The sequence below is a fragment of the Anopheles stephensi genome, chromosome 2 (assembly GCF_013141755.1).
Source record: "Anopheles stephensi strain Indian chromosome 2, UCI_ANSTEP_V1.0, whole genome shotgun sequence".
NCBI lineage: Eukaryota > Metazoa > Arthropoda > Insecta > Diptera > Culicidae > Anopheles > Anopheles stephensi.
The window spans coordinates 93,244,599-93,263,495 of record NC_050202.1 but is presented as its reverse complement, the minus strand read 5'-3'; the positions used below and the strand labels follow the sequence as shown (position 1 = coordinate 93,263,495).

Genomic DNA, 18,897 nt, shown 5'->3' with positions numbered 1-18,897 from the left:
AACACTTTCATGTTTCACTGCTTTATTCTGAATTCAAACGCCAACGCCACCGTTGCCATCTTGCTTTGTCTCCTCACCAGATCCACTAACTCAGCCAAGCGTGATTCATCTTTTTCTACATATAATTCCGTGTGATTTTCGAAATCAATCATCATAAACAGAATCTTCCCGGGATGTTATTAGAGTTCAATCCATTCGAAACAATTAGCTAAAACATCAATGATAACAATGGTTTACTCTTCGAACCATGCTTCTCCATGGCAATTAGGCCTGCAATTATCGAATAATCACAATCATCCCCAGTGTCTTGCGGGACAGGAGCTTGGTAATGGACTTATCGCATCACGCGAGAGATAATTACTGTAATGCACACAATACCATGGTTAAACAATTTCAAATTTAACGGTGACACCCATTGCCAGCAACATCCCGATGACGCATCGCCTTGCGGGAGCACACCTAAGCTGGGCGTGAATAGCAGGTTTCAATACATCCGAACGTTTGCTGCATGGTGAACAGTTGTATGTACAGACCAGGCATTATATACATTTCAACGGACTCAGATTTCCTCAACGCCCCAACGTCGGCAGTGCCACGTGATAGCGATCCTCCACTGATCCCATTATCGGTGCTGCTCGATTTTGTAACCTTTCGAGGGAGGTAATTTCGCTTCCTCCGGCAACGTTCGATGCGCCCGATATCGACCAGCATCAGCAAGGTGCCACGTTGGTTACGGATCGCATGCAAAACGTCAACCGTCACATAAATCACCTTCCGTTCCAATAAGTTGTACCCTGGGGAAGCATCGAAACCGAAAGGCATCGGTTTTTCTCCGGTCGTGCAGTGGCCGAGGCTGAAGGGTGTCAGTTTCAAAGGATATCCGTGCCCGGATACAGCCCTTCGGTGACTCTCTACCCTCCCACTGCCTCTATCTGCTCCGGGGCTTAACCAAGAGGGACGTAATTCAAAATTTATTGCCACCTCTTTGCCGCTCGCTTTGTTCACCACAATCGCATTACATGGAGCCACCATTGAAACCGACGACGGGTTGCCCAAACACCTGCCTCCTGTTCGCTGCCCAGTGATCCTTCCCCCCAAGGATCAGCCGAAATGTCGTCCGAAAAGTCCCGAAACATACCCGCAAGGTAGTACGTTCTTTCCACAACACATGAACAAACGCAATGCCGTCTGCAACTGCACTGCTCATTGTAAAACAATGTGCGACATCATCCAACCACTCGAAGCGTTGCCGCCGTGGTCAACATCATCAATATGGCCACCGTACCAGCGACGGCACTGCCCCAAGAGCAGCTGGGATGAATGAATTAGCATATTATTGACGATGCCGAGGGTGCTCCTGGCGTTGATGGATTACCGGCACAATGCCACGTTTGCGGTGTTTGTTGCATTAAATTTGCCTCGGTACCTTGCAACCCTCGCCAGAGGACGCAGGGCATCGTCGCCCTTAGAAAACATCCCTAAGGATACGAGAACACGGAATAATTTATTTCAATCACTGTCGCGTGGTTAATAACGCTTGCCTTCTACTTTCCTTTTTTGTTTGGAGCGTGAAGCCAATTTCATGGAAAATATGTCCAACCCATTTCCTGTGATCGAGCATAAAATTGCAACAGCAGCAAGCAGCAACAAAAACTCAAATGAAGCCATCAAAAGATTAACTAATGGAAACGGAGCACGTCCGTCATGGTGCACGAACGAATCCTGCAAAGCCCAGCCCAGGACTGGCACGCATTACACCTCAGACAGCTCGTGAAAAAGTTCGATTTGAAGTCAAAAGTGACGCATTTTTACCAATAAACTAGCGCAGAATTAATAGGTTGTGTTTGTTTTGAAGTACATAGCACAAACACGCTGCTGGTTGGGGCTGTTGGAAGCTAACGTAGTGAAAGAAATCGACCAACTTGTGTCCAACTTTAGCAGGCTGCACTAGGAAATAGACCTATTCAAATCATATTTCATTTTTGTCATGACCTTTTTTTCATTATTTTTACTAACAAAAACATTTTTCAGCAAACATTTGCTTAAGAAACGTGCAAGGTTCGTGGCTTCGTGTCTCTTTTAATGACTTAATTTCCAGTTACTCGATTCAATGTTTCTTTCGGTGAAATAAAAAAAATGGCGTTGGCTTTTGCTATGACCCTTCGGTTCGATTTTCCCTTTTGCTGTCTCGCTACTGTCCCCGCCATCCTCGGCCGCTTGAATGGCCTGTTCAAATCATCAATTATCGCTTACACCCACAATTCATTCATTAATCATTTCCGTCACCGATGTTATCGGTGCTTTAATGTGACCCTTTTTGAATAATTAATTCTACCCATCGCCCATCGGCCGCGGCTACCTATCGATTCCATCTGGTCCCGGGCGAACGAGCATGGCCGCTCAAGAGATCATTCCCCGGTGGCAATCTGACTGAGAAATAGCTCAGCTCTTCTTTCGCTGCTTTCGCGCGTTCAGTGCTTCATTCTGCGATGCGCCAATTCTTTAAGGCGAACAGCTTCATCGGAACGCTACGCTTCATGTACTACATTGCCAAAGTTTGCGGACTTATTTCGTTTACTGCATCGTTCGACGTGGTCGGCATTCGGCGCAGCTTCAAGGACGTGCTTGTGTTTGTTGGGTTCATGTTCTTCAACAGCTATCTGGTGTTTATGTCGGGTATTCCACCTCAAAGGGACAGCCCTGCGTACTTTAATTCTTCGCTCATCAAATTCATCCTCAGCTTGTTCCTAACGCTCCAGTTAGTTGCGTTGCTCGGCATCCCGATCGCTAACTATGTCCAGGCATACCAGTACCATCGCTTGACAGAGCTAATCATGGAGGTCGACAGCGGGTTGGAGCGACTTGGCTACGTACACGATTACAGTGCAGAGTATTTCTTCAGCACGATCTATCTCACCATTTCGCTTGCCCTGCAGTTGAGCTGTCTTACGGGCACAGCCTTCACAAATCCCTTCCTGGTGGATTTTAATACCGGCCACAACCTTTTCGCCCTTATTAGTTTTGTCATGTGCAACTTAGTGTACATCATGACCAGCTGCTTTTGCTGTGTTTCTCTGTGGGCGATAATGTACCGATATCACAAAATTAATGCCACGTTTTGGTATGCGTTAAACCGAGCACACTTTCGTTAAAGAGAGAAAATCTGCGTCTGATATATTGAATTCCCTTTTTCAGCTTATATTTTCATACCAAACTGCAGTCTAGGACCCAGCTGCTGCCCTTGTCCGAAAAGGATACAATCAAATCTCTCGCGATGCTATACATGAGACTCGGAAATGCTGTGCAAATCTACAACCGGTGCTTCTTCATTCACATATTCTACATCATTGCAAGTGCTTTCGGCCTTAATTTAGTGTCTGTTTTCACCATCGTGCACGCGTACTTGGTCGGCAGCAACTATGACCACATCGATCCGATCATGATTTCTCAACTATTTCTAAGCGTTTTCTTCATCCTGATTATTCTGCAAGTAATGTTTGCTGGGAACTTGATGCATCAGAAGGTAGCAATGCTTTGAACATCGTTATTGACAATCGTATTAAAAGTAATACATCATTTGTTTTTCTCCAGGCCAAGCAGACAGCAATATTACTGCATAAAGCAGTCATCTACAATGATTGTAGCGCAGTAGTTAGAGAGCAAGTAAGTTCAAACATTGTTTAGCACAACGTTCCTCAGACCGTAACAGCCTGTTCCGCACCTTTTTCAGCTCCGATCGTTTTCCATTCAACTATCGCACGAAATACCAAAAGCCTCGTGCTATTTCTATGACATTGACTGGCGTTTTCTGCTTACGGTAAGAAAGCCTACTTTCATAATGCTGCTACTCTTAGTATAACGTCTTACTTCTAAAATAACACGTTTAACAAAAGGCTCGAAAGGTTTGTTTGTGGAATTGCATCGCATTGCTTTTCTTTGTAGATGATATCCTCGTTTGCTACCTACCTCAACATACTTGTGCAGTTCGACATCATGCAGCTGCGAACCGCCAGTTTGAAGAATAATAGCACCCTGATTGTCGTTTAAGATTCTCATTATCAAACGCATTAAAAGTAAAGGATCTTATTCAAACAAAAGTCGTTCATGTTTCAATTGCAGCACGGAACACGTGCTCGAGAAGCTTTCGATGCGATGGCGCAAACGCGTTCCGAGTTTTGCGCCTAAATGTCTGCAACACGATATCACATCTCCAATCCGGTAAAACAGCCATTGCTTTTTTCTTCTTTCTTTTCGTTTGCCATTTCTCGCTTATGAAACACTTCGTTGCACCGGATCCATCGCCCAGTTTTACTGACACAAGTATTACCGCCTTTATTGGCATTATTTGGCTCATTTCCAGCAGTAGTTGCCCGAAACGGAAGCATGGAAACAATTGCTTTGGCTTAAGCTGCATGTACTAAGGCATTCTCATGAACCACTGCATTCCACAAAGCACAGGGACTTTAAAAGTAGTCACAGTTTCCACAGTGAGTTTGTTCTGTACGAGCGTATGTAACATAAAGTCTGACACACTAAGGGTAATTCCCACTAACGTAATATTTTATTCTTGCAAACCGTATACAACTCTATCTACATTTGCAAATATGCTACAATGTGGACGCACTGTCGAAAGTGAATCAGTCTAACAAATCTTTCGGTGCATGCATGAGTCTCTTGGAACTTGATAGTCGCATAAAACGAGGTGCATTATTAGTTTTTAACCATCGGTAAGATTTTATTCCTCTTTAGAACTTGCATTACTACAAATGTATACAAATTCTTTGTAAGTGGCTTCAACATTCCTGGGATTCAGATACCACTGTACCACTATATCAAATATATAATCTACCTTTTCCACGTGCTCACCACCGCCCACGTGCTGACGAATCTTTTCCTTCCCACATGATAGCTTTCCTGAAAGCCATGTATCTTCTCGAACCCTAACCCAATATCTGCTCACACGCCCAGTCTGTTAGCACCTCAACTGGTCAGCTGAAAACTGACGGCCAATAATCAGCTCACGTACATCGGGCAGATAATTTTGCGTTCGACAAGCCGGTCCTTCTCCCCAATAGCTATACATCTTTCGCCATGCCACAATGCCGCTTGATTTGCTTGTGTGTGATTACCTCGATAAGCAGCGATCCCGCAACAAGCAACGTCCTACCCATTTTGGAGCCCGACGGAAGATGGAAGCGATGGACCGATGGTAGTGCAACCGAGCCATGAATAATAGATGACGAACTATGAAAACAAGACCGGATGCGGTTTGACAGGCCCGGGTTTGGTAAAGCGCACTGCCTCCGCCGCTAGGCACTGTATGTGTACGACAGCCAACGGTCCTGGCGTTCGGGTCCTTGCTACGTGATAAATTTTCTTGTCGTTTTTGTCGGATGCGCATTCGTCCTGGCAGATTCCTATTAACTTGTGCGGATTGCGTTACGTCTGCGATACTTCTGGTTAAAAGCAAAGCACTTCCTTCCACTAGATCGGAGGAATGTAACGCTGTATAATGCTCAGCCCAGCCACGATATCCAGCCCATCGTCCGGCAGAATTTTGCACAAGATATATTTGATACTGTCACTCAGTGCACCGGGCACTTCTTATCTTTCTCGGGCTTAGATTTAGCCTCCCAGGCAGCGTGATTTGTTTCACTAGAGCCGGCAGGAAGTCGGATTTTAAAATCCTTCTTTGAGACATGTTGTGGCGTTTGCTGGCGAAGATGCTTCAGTTTTTGCACGATGCAAACTTTTCAATTTTCAACTCTCCCATCTCGACTGCCGGTTGATGCACCAACCGTTACTAACGTTTTGGCGAACAGCTAAATGATGGATGCATTGGTTTTTACGAGCATCAATCTTCGGTGGCACCAGCAAATCCATATCACAGTTACCGTTAACTTTGATAAATGACATCTGGACCGGCTGAAGAGCAAGAGCTTGCACCAAGAAGTATGAAACAGATTTGCTTCTTGCGGCTCCATTCAAGATAGTTTTACACTTTATTGGCTATAATTGCCAAATCAAATTGAACAAGAATGATTACATGCATCACGAGTGTAGCCGCTACCTGTAAATTTGAAATTGTGCAGTCAAAAAACGTGTTTGTTACTCTTCACACCGGGCGAATCATCATCCTACCGCTACTAAAAATGGCCATTCAAAGTCGAACAGTAGACAGGACACTTTCGGCGAGGCACATCGTAGTTGATGTGAAAGAAATTTCAGTTGTCTCAGTACCGCTTGCTCGTAATAGCCATAGCATATGGCTTTATGTACGCAAATGGCCGTTCTTTTGCACTGTGGAAAAATGATGATAAAGTCACGTCATCACGCTTCTAAATATGCTGTTACAGACTTCGCTTACCTGCTGTGTTGCTAAACTGCCTGCAACGACAACTTGAATAATAAATGACAAAAAGATACAACCGTACACCATATTGTTCATCGACACTTGATGCGTTTCGTCCACTTCCGGGTGCGAGAATCTATGAATAATACCAAAAATGGAAAACAGCGTGTAACCAAACGCAGACGCCATCATTAAGAGTATTTGAAGCGCAAAGCAAACGTTGAAGTCGACTACGGTTTCACTAAGCTTTTCATGCATGTCTCCTAAACGGCGGACAGTATCGACAGTCGACGTCACTTCCGGCAGGCTCGTTTTGTGAGGATCGTCCCTGAGTGAGGTTGGAAATATTTTGCTGGAATATAAAATACTCTTTCACTGTCTGCAAGAAAGCCGACACCACCCGTCTTACCATATAAGTTCGTTCAGTCCACGAAATCGCATATAAATTGACGAGAGCGTCAAACAAATGTACGATCCAAAGATGGTGAAAACCAACGACGATCGAAGAAAAAAAACTATATCCGTTGCACTAAACTGTTGCGTTGTTGAATCACACGAAACAAAGAACGTGGACAGCATCATCAAAATATTTGTCACTATCGGAACTGCCATGTAAATGCAGCTAAGAAGATGATTCAACTGATGGTTCAGGCGATAGCCTAAGCTCATCAGAACATTATCCACGTGGTGCAGTGTCTCAAACAATCCAAACATTCGACGCACAACGAGCCTGTTGCAGATCGAGATGCAAAGTGAGATGATGATGCCCAAATTCACCGAACTATAGATCCCAACGTTAAGCAGAATCGAATCGGAGAAACTGTACGTCGTACGCGTTGATACGGTAAAAGCGTACAGGTCCATCAGGATGGCTACCACCAGCAACACCTGATCGTGTGCACTTTTACTTATCACATGTTGCCGAAAGTCGATGGTGTGTGTGAAAATCCCAATAGCTTTCCCAGCGCGATACACCGGTCTAACTGCGTCGAACACCGAGTTCGCTGCAAACCACCTCATTTCTAGCAGAGCTCGTTTGTGAAGATGGTTCTCAAAGCTAACACACCATTTATAGATTCTCTGCAACTAGACATATTGTTTTATTTATATCCGGTTCCACACAACTATTCATCACTGACTGTGAAAATGATACTTCTTTTTGTTCTGTCAAACTTTGATTGAGACAGCTATTTCCCACGGATCGACGCATCAAACTGCAACAGAATTACCAGATATGACACCAATACGACTATGGTCTGTCAAAGAAACGAAGCATTAGAGTGTTATTACTAGATTGCGCTGGAGAGATGGTTTTGTTCCATCAAGCTTATCTATTATTAAAACGCACCTGAAATATAAACGGCCAATCCATTACGATTTGTCGTGATCCGACAACAGCCGACCGGTTTCGAACCTGTCGCGAGAATACCATCAAAGATCGAATAATTTCACTGTTGGTTTCATTATTCATGGCCTTGTGTATTAGTACGCCCGTGTGCTTACTCTGCAATGAGTTCCATCAACAAAATAAAATTCCCCGATGTACAGCAGGACATCTTTGAGTACAACAACACTGGACCGTATCATGAACCTAAAACCTTTAAACACTTTTATGGCAATAAGTTTGCTTTTGAATTTTCTTTCATATTTTCTTTTGGCTCGCTGGAAAGCTTTCGACTGCTTGAAAGGCAAAAATGTCTCATTTGAGTGAGCATTCTTCAATAACTGCTCTATATATTGATGGTCAGTAGTGATGGAAAAATGTGCAGAAAGGATATTCCGCCTTGCTGTAGTCCAGTTTGGCCTAACGACCTCTCAGATCTTGCCTGCCATTTCTGGCTTACTAGACTCAAAGATACCATATAGTTCGATAGCCAGTCTCCACTACGGTGGAACGGTCCAGATTGATTTTGAACCCCGGTCCTGTCGTTTCAAGGCAGGCACCGTTGTCGTCTATGTAACATACTGTGTTTCATTAAATTATCATTAATTTTAGTTAGAGTCTAAGACAAGTCAGTTTTGAGTTGAACAATAATTTCAAAGAGATATAAGCTTTTTTATTGAAATGAGATAGGAAACTGTTCACAATTCCAACATCCTGGACATCAAATATCAAAGATGGAAGATACTAAAATGGTTCTGAGGAAAAATAAGGCCGAGAAGGATGCGCTAGCTATTGAACACATATCGTGTAGAAGTGGAAAACTACAGAAACGTGTTAGGTTTAAGCTTCATAATACGGCTGTACCTAGGATAGCTCACCTCTTTGGATACTGTTCGAGCCAGATTACTGATCAGCATGAACATCATAGTGTAGTACGAGCTGCCACTAAGATTGAACACGGTAAACATGCGCGTACGAAGATCATTGCTCGAGTACACTTTGAACAACGCAAAAATATTAAACGTACATAACAGCATCACTACTAGCATGTTTCCCAAAAACACGTCCCCAAACACTCCATTCATGTGGTCCGTGATTTCGTTTAGCTGGTGGTGCAGATCCGACAGCTTTTGCACGACTCCGATCCGTTCCTGCACTGGCCCGTTCCGGTACCTGGTTTCGTTCAACCATCGTCCATCCCGTTCACTGTTGGAAGTGTCAAACCGCAGCTTCAGAACATCATTTAAATGCTCGAACCGACGCGACAAGATGCAGACGAAACAGTAAAAGCGAATTACAATGGAAATGTACACTACGTTGAAGTACAGCTGTGCGAATACCATTCGCGACGCAACCATTCGATCGTCAATGTACAACACAGTGCTAACGTTATAGGCGGTGAGTAAACTAAGATGTAGCAGCAGGTACATGCCACAACGTGTTAGAATATATTTTCTGAGAGCTGCAATATCGGTCGGATGTTTCATCAGCTGAAACTGAGATTCGAAATCAGAATCAGGTTGCCTGAACCCAGAGCCGCACCTGTTTTCCATGAAAAAAGATTACCTTCAGATCCAATTCATGGATGTGCTGCAGCAAACGTACGATCGATTTCCATTTCCAAGCAAGAAATACGATTTCACCGGATGTTGCTAGCACGCCGCCTACCAGCAGCGTTCGAATTCCGTACGTTACAATGATGGATCCATTGTTGACCATATCATACGGTATGCTATGGTGTATGACAGCGATAACCATTAGCAGTACGTTGAGCACTATAAAGTTGATCACCTTGACCACACTGAGCTTGACAATCCTATTTGCTGGATGACCCTCGAACTGGTAAACGTTTATCCCAACAATACTACACATCTTTTCGCTGTATTTCATCACGTCGAATACGTCGCGAGGCTCCGCGAAAAACCAACTACTTACGCTCTGACCCATGGTGTCCGACACACTAGAACCACGCTTCCATTGCTGCTTCTACTTAAAGGCTACCGGTTTGCTTGCTTCTCGTTAATGACATTTTAATCACACGCAACCACAGGACATTGTCAGTTTGAGGCCTGTTCCAGAATCCCTTATAAACTAGCTGGTTGGGATCCTGCCAACAGTCCTCTTCTGCAGTTCGCAATGGACGCGATTGGATTTGTAAACAGTCGAAAGTATACCGTGCGCTGGTGGCCCGAGGTTAACGATCACATTCAATCAATTTCGTCCATCTGGAATACAGCCAAGATATTTGGAACTCACACGCTTCCTTTTAACCCTCCAACTGACAAGCCGACCAATCGTGAACTGATCTTGGCAAGCGCATTGACCGTGCTGCGAATCTACATGATATACGTCATTTTTACTACTGATTCCTGGAATTTACTGTTCACTTCGAGCTCACAGTACGTCGAGAATGGGTTGGATATTCTGCTCAAAATTCCCATAGCCATGGTGGTGTGTATTCCTTGGATAATGTTAGTGCGCAAACCTCAAATCGCTCGTCTGTCGCACGACTTCATAATTTTTGATAAGCTGGTAAGTGTGTACACGAAGGAAAGCTTATACTTTTCATTTCTAGCACCTATGTCTGTTTCGTTTTCCACCAGATGACGAAGTTCAAATACCAAAATAACTATCAGTTTTTCCACATAATTGCTACAATATTTGCTGTGATCGACATCCTCATACCGTTAGCTATCTTGGCGGCAATACGAGGCTTTAACTTCTGGTTCGTCCACTTCTTAGTGCTCGGATTCGTTGGATTCTCCTGGTCGGGTGGTTTGCTGTTCAACACTACGTTCAATATACTGCTGTTTCACATTCTGTACCGAATGGAGGTTGTTAATGATTTGCTGAGGTGAGGTTGTACCGCTTGGGCTTTTCAATTGTAGTTCTTGTTCTTGAGGCTCGCTCAAGGCTCGTTATAAATGCCATGTCCCAACATTTTCAACGCATACATTAATCGTGAAGCTATTTAGAGATATTTTGCACAGCGATCGGTCTCAAAGCAGTAAGGAGGCAACATTAGAGCAGATCAAGACGATCATGCGTATGCACGATAAGCTCGGTGACATTGCAAACAATTGCTCAAGATGTTTCGCCATCTCGGTAGGATCAGCTTCTTTCCATAGGTACTTACTATAAGTGGTACTGGCCGTAACACTTTCACCACGCTTTTACAGATTGTCCTAACGATGTTGCACGTGCTGGTCTCGCAGCTTTTCACCGTATTTGCCTTTGTTCGCGTCTTGTTCTATCATTACGATGCGAACGAATTGAAGGATTGCATATTCTACATCATTGGCACCACGAGCTACTGCATGATGCCGATATCGACCATTTGGATGGCAGGCGACATAAAGAAACGAACCGTCGTCACCTGGAAGCTGATACATCGCATCATCAACACAACGGAAGCGATGGAAGTTGAAGATCTTCTGCAGCAATTTTCAGAACAAATGAACCATCGTTCGCCCAGTATTGACTTTCGCTTGTTTGACGTTGATTGGCCATTGCTGGTGCAGGTAAGCGGTACTGGATTGCATTAAATTGAGCTCAACTTTTGTTTACAAAACCAGAACTTTTCCAGGCCTGCAGTGAAGCGGCTACATATTTGATTATTATGATACAATTCGGTACGAAACAGTGAAACTCGCGAAAACCCCTAGTACACCCGCTACAAATCCATCGAACGCAAAGTCGTATGAGGTTCCCTTATTTTAGTAAACTTCACACAACTGCCAACGATTGTATCGGCCTCAATGGCAGTCATGAACTTTTATTAGCAGAGCAATAAATGGAAAATGGTGTGCAACGCACAACAACATCGTAATGTAGGGTATCATAAAAATTGTTCAACCATTGCGCAACACTCTGGCAAGCTCCAAACACCATCATAAATTCTACGCCCCATCATTTGCGAAAGGTACCAGCTACAATCCTGTTCAAAACTCGGTATCGGGTTTAGTGTCAAAACTAATCAAATTAGTATCAAATCCCATGCATTCCGTATCTTTATGCCATCAAACCGAATAGTAAATGTTAAATCAAATTAAAGCTTCAAAATACATTCATCTCGATACGTTAGCTCACCAGCAAGGCACAACCCAAACAGGGAATTCAATTATCGACCATAGCTGTAATTTGTGTTTGCCGTCCGAATTGAGCTGGGCATGTAATCTTGTTACATTATATCCGAATTTACGCTTGCAATCCTCCTGGCAACACAACCGGACGAACCGCGATGAAGATTAATTCGCAGCGGATTGTCAATGTTTTTAATTTGCGGAGCAGGTGATATAGCCGAACCGAATGAACTCGCACAACAACGCAACAGATGCCCTCGTCCATCGACATGCGATGGAAATAAAGAGATTTTATTTATCAATTGATGAAGTGTAGCTTTTTTCGCAAACTTTCACACACTCGATGCCGTTAATTAATGAGATGCAATTAAGCCACCATCCGTATGCGGGTTAAAGGAATGTACGGCTGTTTGATTGGGAAAGAGTCCGAATGATAAACGGTATAAAATGTCACAAAATCATTTAATACTTCATTCACCTAATTAATTTCGTCATTTATGATGAAATTTCATCGCTTCGCAAGCACCGTATGCCACCACTGGGCCCCTGGGCGATCGCATCGCGTTGCTCCTGTTGCTGTGACTGCGCCATCGGTCCTACGCAGAAAAATTCACGTCGTTCCATGAATCGTCCGAAATTTTGTCGAACTGCAACAAAATGACTAGATAGGTAACAACGAGTCCGAAAAGCTGCAACAATTTTTAATGATTAAACACGAAACATTGTACATGAAACTCTACGTTGAGCAACTTACACTAAACAACGTTTTCCAATTGTAATCGTAAAAAATGCATCGCAATTTCGGGGGACGCAACATAACTTGCTGGGAAAAGCAGATCAGCTTTCGTCTGGTGACCACGTCTTGTTCTCGCTGCTGAGCTTCGTGCAACAGGCCCGCAATGTCGTTGCCCGTTTTTTCCACACCGACACCCGAGAAGAATATTAGTGCGACCATGATAATGTAAAACACCCAAGCTGTTAGTAGAATGAACGTCAACCGCGATTCCTGCACACTTCCGACGTAATAACTGTACGAGCTGGCATAGATGACGAAGATGCTAAACATGACTACACCACTGATCAATACGACGGTCTGATTCGAGTAGATCCGATTGGCACGCTCGACGATATGCACCACTGTGGCGAAATCTTCCGCAAGCTCGGCGACAACATCGATCGGTTCCACCCGACGTCCCCAGCGTTGTTTTTGCTCAATCCACCACGACCCCGCCTCCAAGTGTTTCTTGATACAGTATTTTATTGCTTCCAGTCGAAAGGTAATCAGCCGAGCAGCAGATACAAAATGAAAATTCACTATCATAAATTGAACTCCAGTCAGAAGGTAGGAAAACCCATTGATTGCATGATTGCGGAAAGAATATTCGGAAAACAAGCTCATCACCAGTGAAAAAACGAACCCGGTCCCGATCAGTACAATCAACAGGATCAGCATCCGCATCAGCACCACATATTGTCGACGATGGTTAAGTTTGTGGTTTTTGCGCTGCAATGATCGATCCACCTTGAACAGTTCCGCTATGATTTCGATGGTCAAGTTGCGCCGTAGAAAGTTATCGATGGCCAACAATATCATGAAGATAGCGCCCATCGGAAAGAGAAAGCTGAGCCCCATGTCCATTACAGCTGACCCCGTGAATCGAGACAACCGCTGATTGGTGACATTTTCGTACACGCAATAGCAATTGGCCGCAAAATTCACCAACAGCGCAACATACTCCACACGAGTAACTTTGATCTGCACGTACGGCGGTACGCCAACAATCAGGAATCCAGTTTGCCCGAACAATTTGGAAAAAGCTAGCAGGGGCCATAGCACTTCGTAGATGTGGTGTGGATTTCTGTACGACAAGCACATGGTGCAGATATGAACGCCGAGCAATGACTAAGAACTGACCTTTCAAACCCAATCACTTATTACGGCGTAGGGGATTCGTCAGGAGAAAGTGGGTAATTACCATAGATAGAACATCACATGACTCTTCCGGCATCGAAGTGACTGCATATTAAAAAGAAAAATGTTCTCATTACACAACCAGGTAATGTTACAATCAACCATACAAAATGTTCTCCAAGTTCAGCTCGTTTCATTAACACTTCAACAAACACATCACGTTTGCGTCGATCGTCGTGTTGCATGTGACGTGAAATTGTTCCCTTATCGCCTAATCGATAGCCCTCCTCGGGATGGGATCGGGAGGGGCCCAAACTACGGTACAACACAACAACCAAGACTTCTAATGTCCCCTCGAGACCCTTCCATGGTGATAACGCGGTAGACATGAGCCCTGTCCGTGTGTTGGTGTGCACACAAAACGGACTGACCTCTGCCACTGCCGGGATGCTGATCCCCCAGGAAATACTGATAGCATTCGAGCAAACCGATTACCAAGCGGCGATTCATCCGGATGGATTGCGAGCGTCTTTATTTGTGCATAACAAGTGAAAGTGACACGTTCGTTCATTCTACGAGACTCGTTCTAGAATGCAAAGTTCCATTCCCCGTAATGTGGTGCGATCCTGGTGCAGGCAAGTTTCGTTGCCAAACAGAACTACACTCGTCCGCCACTTTGCATCGGACAAAACGCCAAACCGAACAGCTCTCTACGCGTTTCATCAGAAGCATGGAGGTAAGCTAGTCGACTTTGCTGGATACTGGTTGCCGGTACAGTACAGCGACCAGAGCATCATCAAGTCGCATCTCTACACCCGGGAATGTGGATCCATCTTTGACGTTTCGCACATGCTACAAACCTATCTGCGCGGTAAGACACACCACCACTAACCGCCAGTCTGGTGTCAGAGTGCTAAGTGCTTAGTGGTTTCCAATTTTTCTTTTTCAGGCAAGGATGTTATCAGCTGCTTTGAATCCATATGCACAGCCGACATCAAGGGCTTGCGCAATGGGACAGGTACGCTCACAGTTTTCCCCAACGCATCCGGAGGTATTCTGGACGATCTGATCGTCAACCGGGTGGCTGACGACGTGCTGTACGTCGTATCGAACGCGTCGAGGAAAGACGTCGACATGGCAAACATGTCCGATGCCGTTGCTTCGTTCAAGGCGAAAGGCAAAGATGTTTCGGTGGAGTTTCTCTCTTCCGACGATCAGTCACTGCTCGCTGTCCAGGGACCGAACGCAGTCGCGACACTACAGAAGCTTTGCAGCAAAGACCTTACCCGGTTGTACTTTATGAACACCACCACCGACTCTATTGCCGGCGTTGACGGCTGTCGGATAACGCGATGTGGCTACACCGGTGAGGATGGTGTCGAAATCTCGATTCCATCAGCCAAAGCAACAGATATTGCCACCGCCTTGCTCGATCCAAGCATCGGAAAGCTAAAGCTAGCCGGTCTAGGTGCTCGCGACTCGCTACGCATTGAGGCCGGCCTGTGCTTGTACGGAAACGACATAGACGAAACCACCACACCTGTCGAGGCCAATTTACTCTGGCTGGTAGCGAAACCCCGCCGCGTCGAAAACAACTTCCCGGGGTCGGATAAAATTAACTCCCAAATTAAGAATGGCGTCACTCGCCGACGAGTGGGCTTTAAGATGGATTCTGGTGCCGCTCCGGCCCGGCAGCACGTCGACATCTACAACAATGAACAGCAGAAGGTTGGTGAAATTACTAGCGGCTGTCCGAGTCCGTGTCTGCAGCAAAACGTCGCGATGGGATACATTCGAGAAGAGTATAAGAAACCGGGCACCGAAATTTCGCTTAAGGTACGCGATAAGCACTACCACAGCACCGTTTCCAAGATGCCTTTCGTGGCGACACACTACTACCAGGCGCCGAAGTAAAGTTAACAACACGTGTAAAATGATTGAGTTTGTGCCGTCCGAGGTAATAAACGAGGTGCAAGTGTAAAGCTGGTTTATTTTAAGACATTCTTGGTTGATACGTTTATGTAGAGTTGTTCATACACGCGCTCAGCACGACGCACTGGCAACGCTACGATCAAACTGGATCAGAATGATGAGGTACGAGATGATAGAGCCAAGCATCTGAGAAAAAGAGATAAGAGATCTATCAATCTGTGTCTCGTCAATGCCCATCGACATTGGTTATCTTACAGAAAATGCAAGCTTCCAGTTCAGCTCGAACGGTCCCAGATGAAGGCTAACACTGGAGCCATTCATTTCATCCGCGCTTGCCATGACTAGCTTCTCGAAACCGACATTGTAATGGTTTGTAAAATGATGAAAGGATTTAATTAGCTGGCAGGCCTGTTGAGTAAAGCATCACACTGTTAGCACTTTGTACAAACCGTCACAAAGCTCCTTTAATACCTCAAGCTTAATTTGAGCCGAGAGAAATATCAGCAAAAGGTAGCACAACAAGTACATAATGCTCGATAATGCCATCGTAACAATCAGGTTCTGCATTTCGTAGTTTGATGTCATGAACGAGCGGTACATTGCAAACAGTGCCAGCGTGGGGGACGGAATGTTCGATAGGGTCATGCTTAACAATTGCACCGAGTAAGCTTTGTGTGTGAGGCACATTGTCTTTCGCAGTATCTGGTACAGCTCCATCACGGTACAGAACAGGGCGGAATCGGTAAGACGTCGATATTGGTTGACGGTCGCCAGTTCGTTCACCAGCAACGATGAGGGCTGCCATGGGAGAAAATTCACCTCGAAAAAGCGTCGTAGATGATAAAACCTGTAGCTGGCCAAATACAACACAATCACTATTTGACACAGCATCGAAACGATCACCATCACGAAGATAATTATCTGCGCTATTGTAACCACCTGCAGTATGGGGTTCGAATAGTTGGTGAAGATTGCAAACGCAAATCCCGAAATGAACGTGGTAACGCCCAAGGAATACACAACCGTCCAACTCACGATCACCAGCTTCTGCATGCGATGATCGACGGGGGCATTCAGCATGATCATTCGTTTGTCAAATTTATCCAAGCTTTCCAAGATGGCCCATATTCGCTTCCCAACTATCGCATTGCTGATCGAAATCACGACAGCAAACACACCGGACATGCGTATCAGCATGCTCGTGCCTTCATGTAGGTAGGTCGCATCTTTTTCGCCCAACTGCTGCTGTGCAAAATGTCCTCCAACCACGAACGATAGCAAGCATAACAACTGAGCTACGAAGAAGGAAAAACTTTTCCAGCAAATGTACATCTGACCGGTGTTTCGATTCCGACCCACGAACAGCTCGCCACATGCTTGCAACGTTTTCAAATGCAGGTTTACAACATCGTAAAGGTCCCTGTGGCTCAATACAAACTGTAAAACTCTTCTCTGTCTAACCATTAGGGATCGGCTCGCTGAACTGAAGGGTGATCAGTGCTGGTCAGAACTTTTGATCCCACGCTGCAAGTGTGTCTGACGAACAAATTCAACAACGTTCCCTTTGTGTAAACCAATGTCAGCATTCTCCAAAGCTTTCTACAGGACCTACGCTGCTGTCACGCAAGCTGCCGATGCACAATTTATGGCCCTGCACACCAAGTTTATGAAGCGTGAAATTTATCGTCTTAATTAAAACGAATCCCCCCAACCATCGACATACTCACGCGCGATATTCGTGATAGATAAGCCGCGTCACGATATACATACCTGCGTGCTATCATATCAAGATACTCGTTTGAGATTACAATTGACACGGACACGGTCAATCCTGCATAATCCAATTTATAAAACATACTCCAACACTCGAATATTGAACCGTTAATTATGCTGACCATATCACGAGATGAACCATTTTTTCTTGGACAATAAACAAAATGAGATAATAGAGCTGATAATTTGACGCCATTTTCGAATCGAAAAAAGAACTTTCCACTTTGGAACGAAAACAGTGCCGGCGTTTAAAGTTCACCTTACCAGCGCGACCCATTTGTCTTGCTTGTTTCGTTAATTAAAACGGCTCGCCCAACAAACCATATCACTGGCAAATCGGAAGTGTTGTAATAAGATGATTTACGAAGAATCTTATTCATCGCTACTGTCGTAGGCCTTCGGTGCAGGGGAGTCCGGACGGCCATCGAAAGGGTTAGATTAATTCCAAACGATTACAAGCAAACGGTGCCGGATTCGCAGTCAACTTCTGGTAATTGATTCCGAAGGTCGTAAATCGTTTCTCGCCCGGTTGACAAAGTGCGTGGCGGAGCGGTTTGAAATGTGGCAAGCAATCACGGTTGCCTTCCGTCAAGTGGAGGATTGAATCTCTCTTAATTGCTTTTGTTTGAAGTTGAATGAGACTGCAGGGAGATAGATTCTACCGACCACGTTGCCCTGGTCTGACTCTGCCGTCAAGGATCCCAGGGATCCGTCGCCACAATACACATGCTGCACGCTCCACACAATGCCCCGCGATGTGGGATGTCTTGCCGTCATCTTGGATGGCTCGTGGTGAAAATAATCGTAATTTCTCACTCATTATCTGAAGGGCAAGCAAATTCATCCATCCCCCGTTCCTCGCTTTACATTGCTGGTTCGCGTGTTCGCAGCACATCCCACAACATACTTAAGAAGACTTCATTAATTTGCCTCTTCGCCGAGAGTTCCATGGCTGCCACCTACCGTCCGCCGAACGTGTCGAACGTCGGGATGGTATGCATATCCACCTGCGGGTGACAAATTACGGCAAATTATGGCACAGACTCACCACACGACAAAACTTTCGCCAAACCTCTTGCTCTAACGCGAGCAATCGCCCCTACCACCTGTCTGCAAAGCTCGGGCAGTCATTCAACGCGGTTAGTTCACTGTTGTGTTACAACATTAAGTACAGTCGACAGTTCACAAGAAACAGTTCTAGAGACATGTTCGGCTTATGGAAATTCACCATAGCAATACAACCGACTTCGTTTAAACTGCTACAACCACAGTTGTTGGTTGAGATTTAACCCAATCAGTTGATTAAAACCAGCAGCTGTCTTCGATTCATACATACCAAATTCAAGGTACAAAGCATGCGGTTTTCAATGAAAAATGCATCACTTGAATCATGCAAAACTTCAGAGCCATATGATTCGAAGCATCTCGATAGCTTCTGACTCGTTTGCAAATCGTTAGTGGC

The 18,897-nt window shown here is 44.9% G+C and overlaps 6 protein-coding genes across 8 annotated transcripts; 3 read left to right on the top strand and 3 right to left on the bottom strand.

Moving 5' to 3' along the window:
• Nucleotides 1-2,432: 2,432 nt before the first annotated feature.
• Nucleotides 2,433-4,068, top strand: LOC118517589. Its single transcript, XM_036063869.1, has 5 exons — nt 2,433-3,121; nt 3,196-3,523; nt 3,592-3,663; nt 3,731-3,817; nt 3,943-4,068. The coding sequence occupies exons 1-5, from the start codon at nt 2,490-2,492 to the stop codon at nt 4,045-4,047; spliced, it is 1,224 nt and encodes a 407-aa protein (XP_035919762.1). The 5' UTR covers nt 2,433-2,489; the 3' UTR covers nt 4,048-4,068.
• A 597-nt stretch (nt 4,069-4,665) lies between these two features.
• On the bottom strand, nt 4,666-7,849 carry LOC118517592. The gene is made up of 5 exons (XM_036063872.1): nt 7,701-7,849; nt 6,762-7,608; nt 6,368-6,704; nt 6,142-6,300; nt 4,666-6,070 (listed from the first exon to the last, which is right to left on the bottom strand). The coding sequence occupies exons 2-5, from the start codon at nt 7,370-7,372 to the stop codon at nt 5,996-5,998; spliced, it is 1,182 nt and encodes a 393-aa protein (XP_035919765.1). The 5' UTR covers nt 7,373-7,608; nt 7,701-7,849; the 3' UTR covers nt 4,666-5,995.
• On the bottom strand, nt 7,540-9,683 carry LOC118502501. The gene is made up of 4 exons (XM_036034733.1): nt 9,672-9,683; nt 9,303-9,575; nt 8,615-9,232; nt 7,540-7,608 (listed from the first exon to the last, which is right to left on the bottom strand). The coding sequence occupies exons 1-4, from the start codon at nt 9,681-9,683 to the stop codon at nt 7,540-7,542; spliced, it is 972 nt and encodes a 323-aa protein (XP_035890626.1).
• Nucleotides 9,684-9,969: 286 nt separating this feature from the next.
• LOC118517577 lies at nt 9,970-11,681 on the top strand. The gene is made up of 5 exons (XM_036063833.1): nt 9,970-10,268; nt 10,340-10,590; nt 10,712-10,841; nt 10,916-11,257; nt 11,323-11,681. Exons 1-5 carry the CDS (start codon nt 10,077-10,079, stop codon nt 11,380-11,382), a joined length of 975 nt encoding a protein of 324 aa, XP_035919726.1. The 5' UTR covers nt 9,970-10,076; the 3' UTR covers nt 11,383-11,681.
• Nucleotides 11,682-12,077: 396 nt separating this feature from the next.
• LOC118517576 lies at nt 12,078-13,765 on the bottom strand. Of its 3 annotated transcripts, XR_004908330.1 has the most exons (3): nt 12,573-13,765; nt 12,297-12,507; nt 12,078-12,224 (listed from the first exon to the last, which is right to left on the bottom strand). XR_004908330.1 is itself a non-coding variant. In XM_036063830.1 (2 exons), exons 1-2 carry the CDS (start codon nt 13,692-13,694, stop codon nt 12,415-12,417), a joined length of 1,215 nt encoding a protein of 404 aa, XP_035919723.1. In that variant the 5' UTR covers nt 13,695-13,765; the 3' UTR covers nt 12,078-12,414. The 3 variants fall into 3 exon arrangements, 2 of the variants coding, with proteins under 2 accessions (XP_035919723.1, XP_035919724.1); XM_036063830.1 differs by having other exon boundaries at nt 12,078-12,507; XM_036063831.1 differs by having other exon boundaries at nt 12,078-12,465.
• A 454-nt stretch (nt 13,766-14,219) lies between these two features.
• On the top strand, nt 14,220-15,727 carry LOC118517575 (aminomethyltransferase, mitochondrial). Its single transcript, XM_036063829.1, has 2 exons — nt 14,220-14,601; nt 14,680-15,727. Exons 1-2 carry the CDS (start codon nt 14,322-14,324, stop codon nt 15,642-15,644), a joined length of 1,245 nt encoding a protein of 414 aa, XP_035919722.1. The 5' UTR covers nt 14,220-14,321; the 3' UTR covers nt 15,645-15,727.
• Nucleotides 15,728-18,897: the final 3,170 nt, after the last annotated feature.

What these genes read in the sequence shown, in the direction of transcription:
- LOC118517589 (XM_036063869.1), top strand. Translation starts at nt 2,490, where the DNA reads ATGCGCCAATTCTTTAAGGCGAACAGCTTCATCGGAACGCTACGCTTC. An exon ending in GCGCAGTAGTTAGAGAGCAA is followed by an intron (nt 3,664 to 3,730) that starts GTAAGTTCAAAC and finishes CACCTTTTTCAG; the next exon opens with CTCCGATCGTTTTCCATTCA. An exon ending in ACTGGCGTTTTCTGCTTACG is followed by an intron (nt 3,818 to 3,942) that starts GTAAGAAAGCCT and finishes TTTTCTTTGTAG; the next exon opens with ATGATATCCTCGTTTGCTAC.
- LOC118517592 (XM_036063872.1), bottom strand. Translation starts at nt 7,372, where the DNA reads ATGAGGTGGTTTGCAGCGAACTCGGTGTTCGACGCAGTTAGACCGGTG. An exon ending in GCAGTTTAGCAACACAGCAG is followed by an intron (nt 6,301 to 6,367) that starts GTAAGCGAAGTC and finishes ATTTTTCCACAG; the next exon opens with TGCAAAAGAACGGCCATTTG. An exon ending in AATGGCCATTTTTAGTAGCG is followed by an intron (nt 6,071 to 6,141) that starts GTAGGATGATGA and finishes TCAAATTTACAG; the next exon opens with GTAGCGGCTACACTCGTGAT.
- LOC118502501 (XM_036034733.1), bottom strand. An exon ending in TCCATGAATTGGATCTGAAG is followed by an intron (nt 9,233 to 9,302) that starts GTAATCTTTTTT and finishes TTCGAATCTCAG; the next exon opens with TTTCAGCTGATGAAACATCC. An exon ending in CTCGAACAGTATCCAAAGAG is followed by an intron (nt 7,609 to 8,614) that starts GTGAGCTATCCT and finishes TTTCTTTGACAG; the next exon opens with ACCATAGTCGTATTGGTGTC.
- LOC118517577 (XM_036063833.1), top strand. Translation starts at nt 10,077, where the DNA reads ATGATATACGTCATTTTTACTACTGATTCCTGGAATTTACTGTTCACT. An exon ending in TCATAATTTTTGATAAGCTG is followed by an intron (nt 10,269 to 10,339) that starts GTAAGTGTGTAC and finishes GTTTTCCACCAG; the next exon opens with ATGACGAAGTTCAAATACCA. An exon ending in GTTGTTAATGATTTGCTGAG is followed by an intron (nt 10,591 to 10,711) that starts GTGAGGTTGTAC and finishes GAAGCTATTTAG; the next exon opens with AGATATTTTGCACAGCGATC.
- LOC118517576 (XM_036063830.1), bottom strand. Translation starts at nt 13,694, where the DNA reads ATGTGCTTGTCGTACAGAAATCCACACCACATCTACGAAGTGCTATGG. An exon ending in ATTGGAAAACGTTGTTTAGT is followed by an intron (nt 12,508 to 12,572) that starts GTAAGTTGCTCA and finishes AAATTGTTGCAG; the next exon opens with CTTTTCGGACTCGTTGTTAC.
- LOC118517575 (XM_036063829.1), top strand. Translation starts at nt 14,322, where the DNA reads ATGCAAAGTTCCATTCCCCGTAATGTGGTGCGATCCTGGTGCAGGCAA. An exon ending in GCTACAAACCTATCTGCGCG is followed by an intron (nt 14,602 to 14,679) that starts GTAAGACACACC and finishes TTTCTTTTTCAG; the next exon opens with GCAAGGATGTTATCAGCTGC.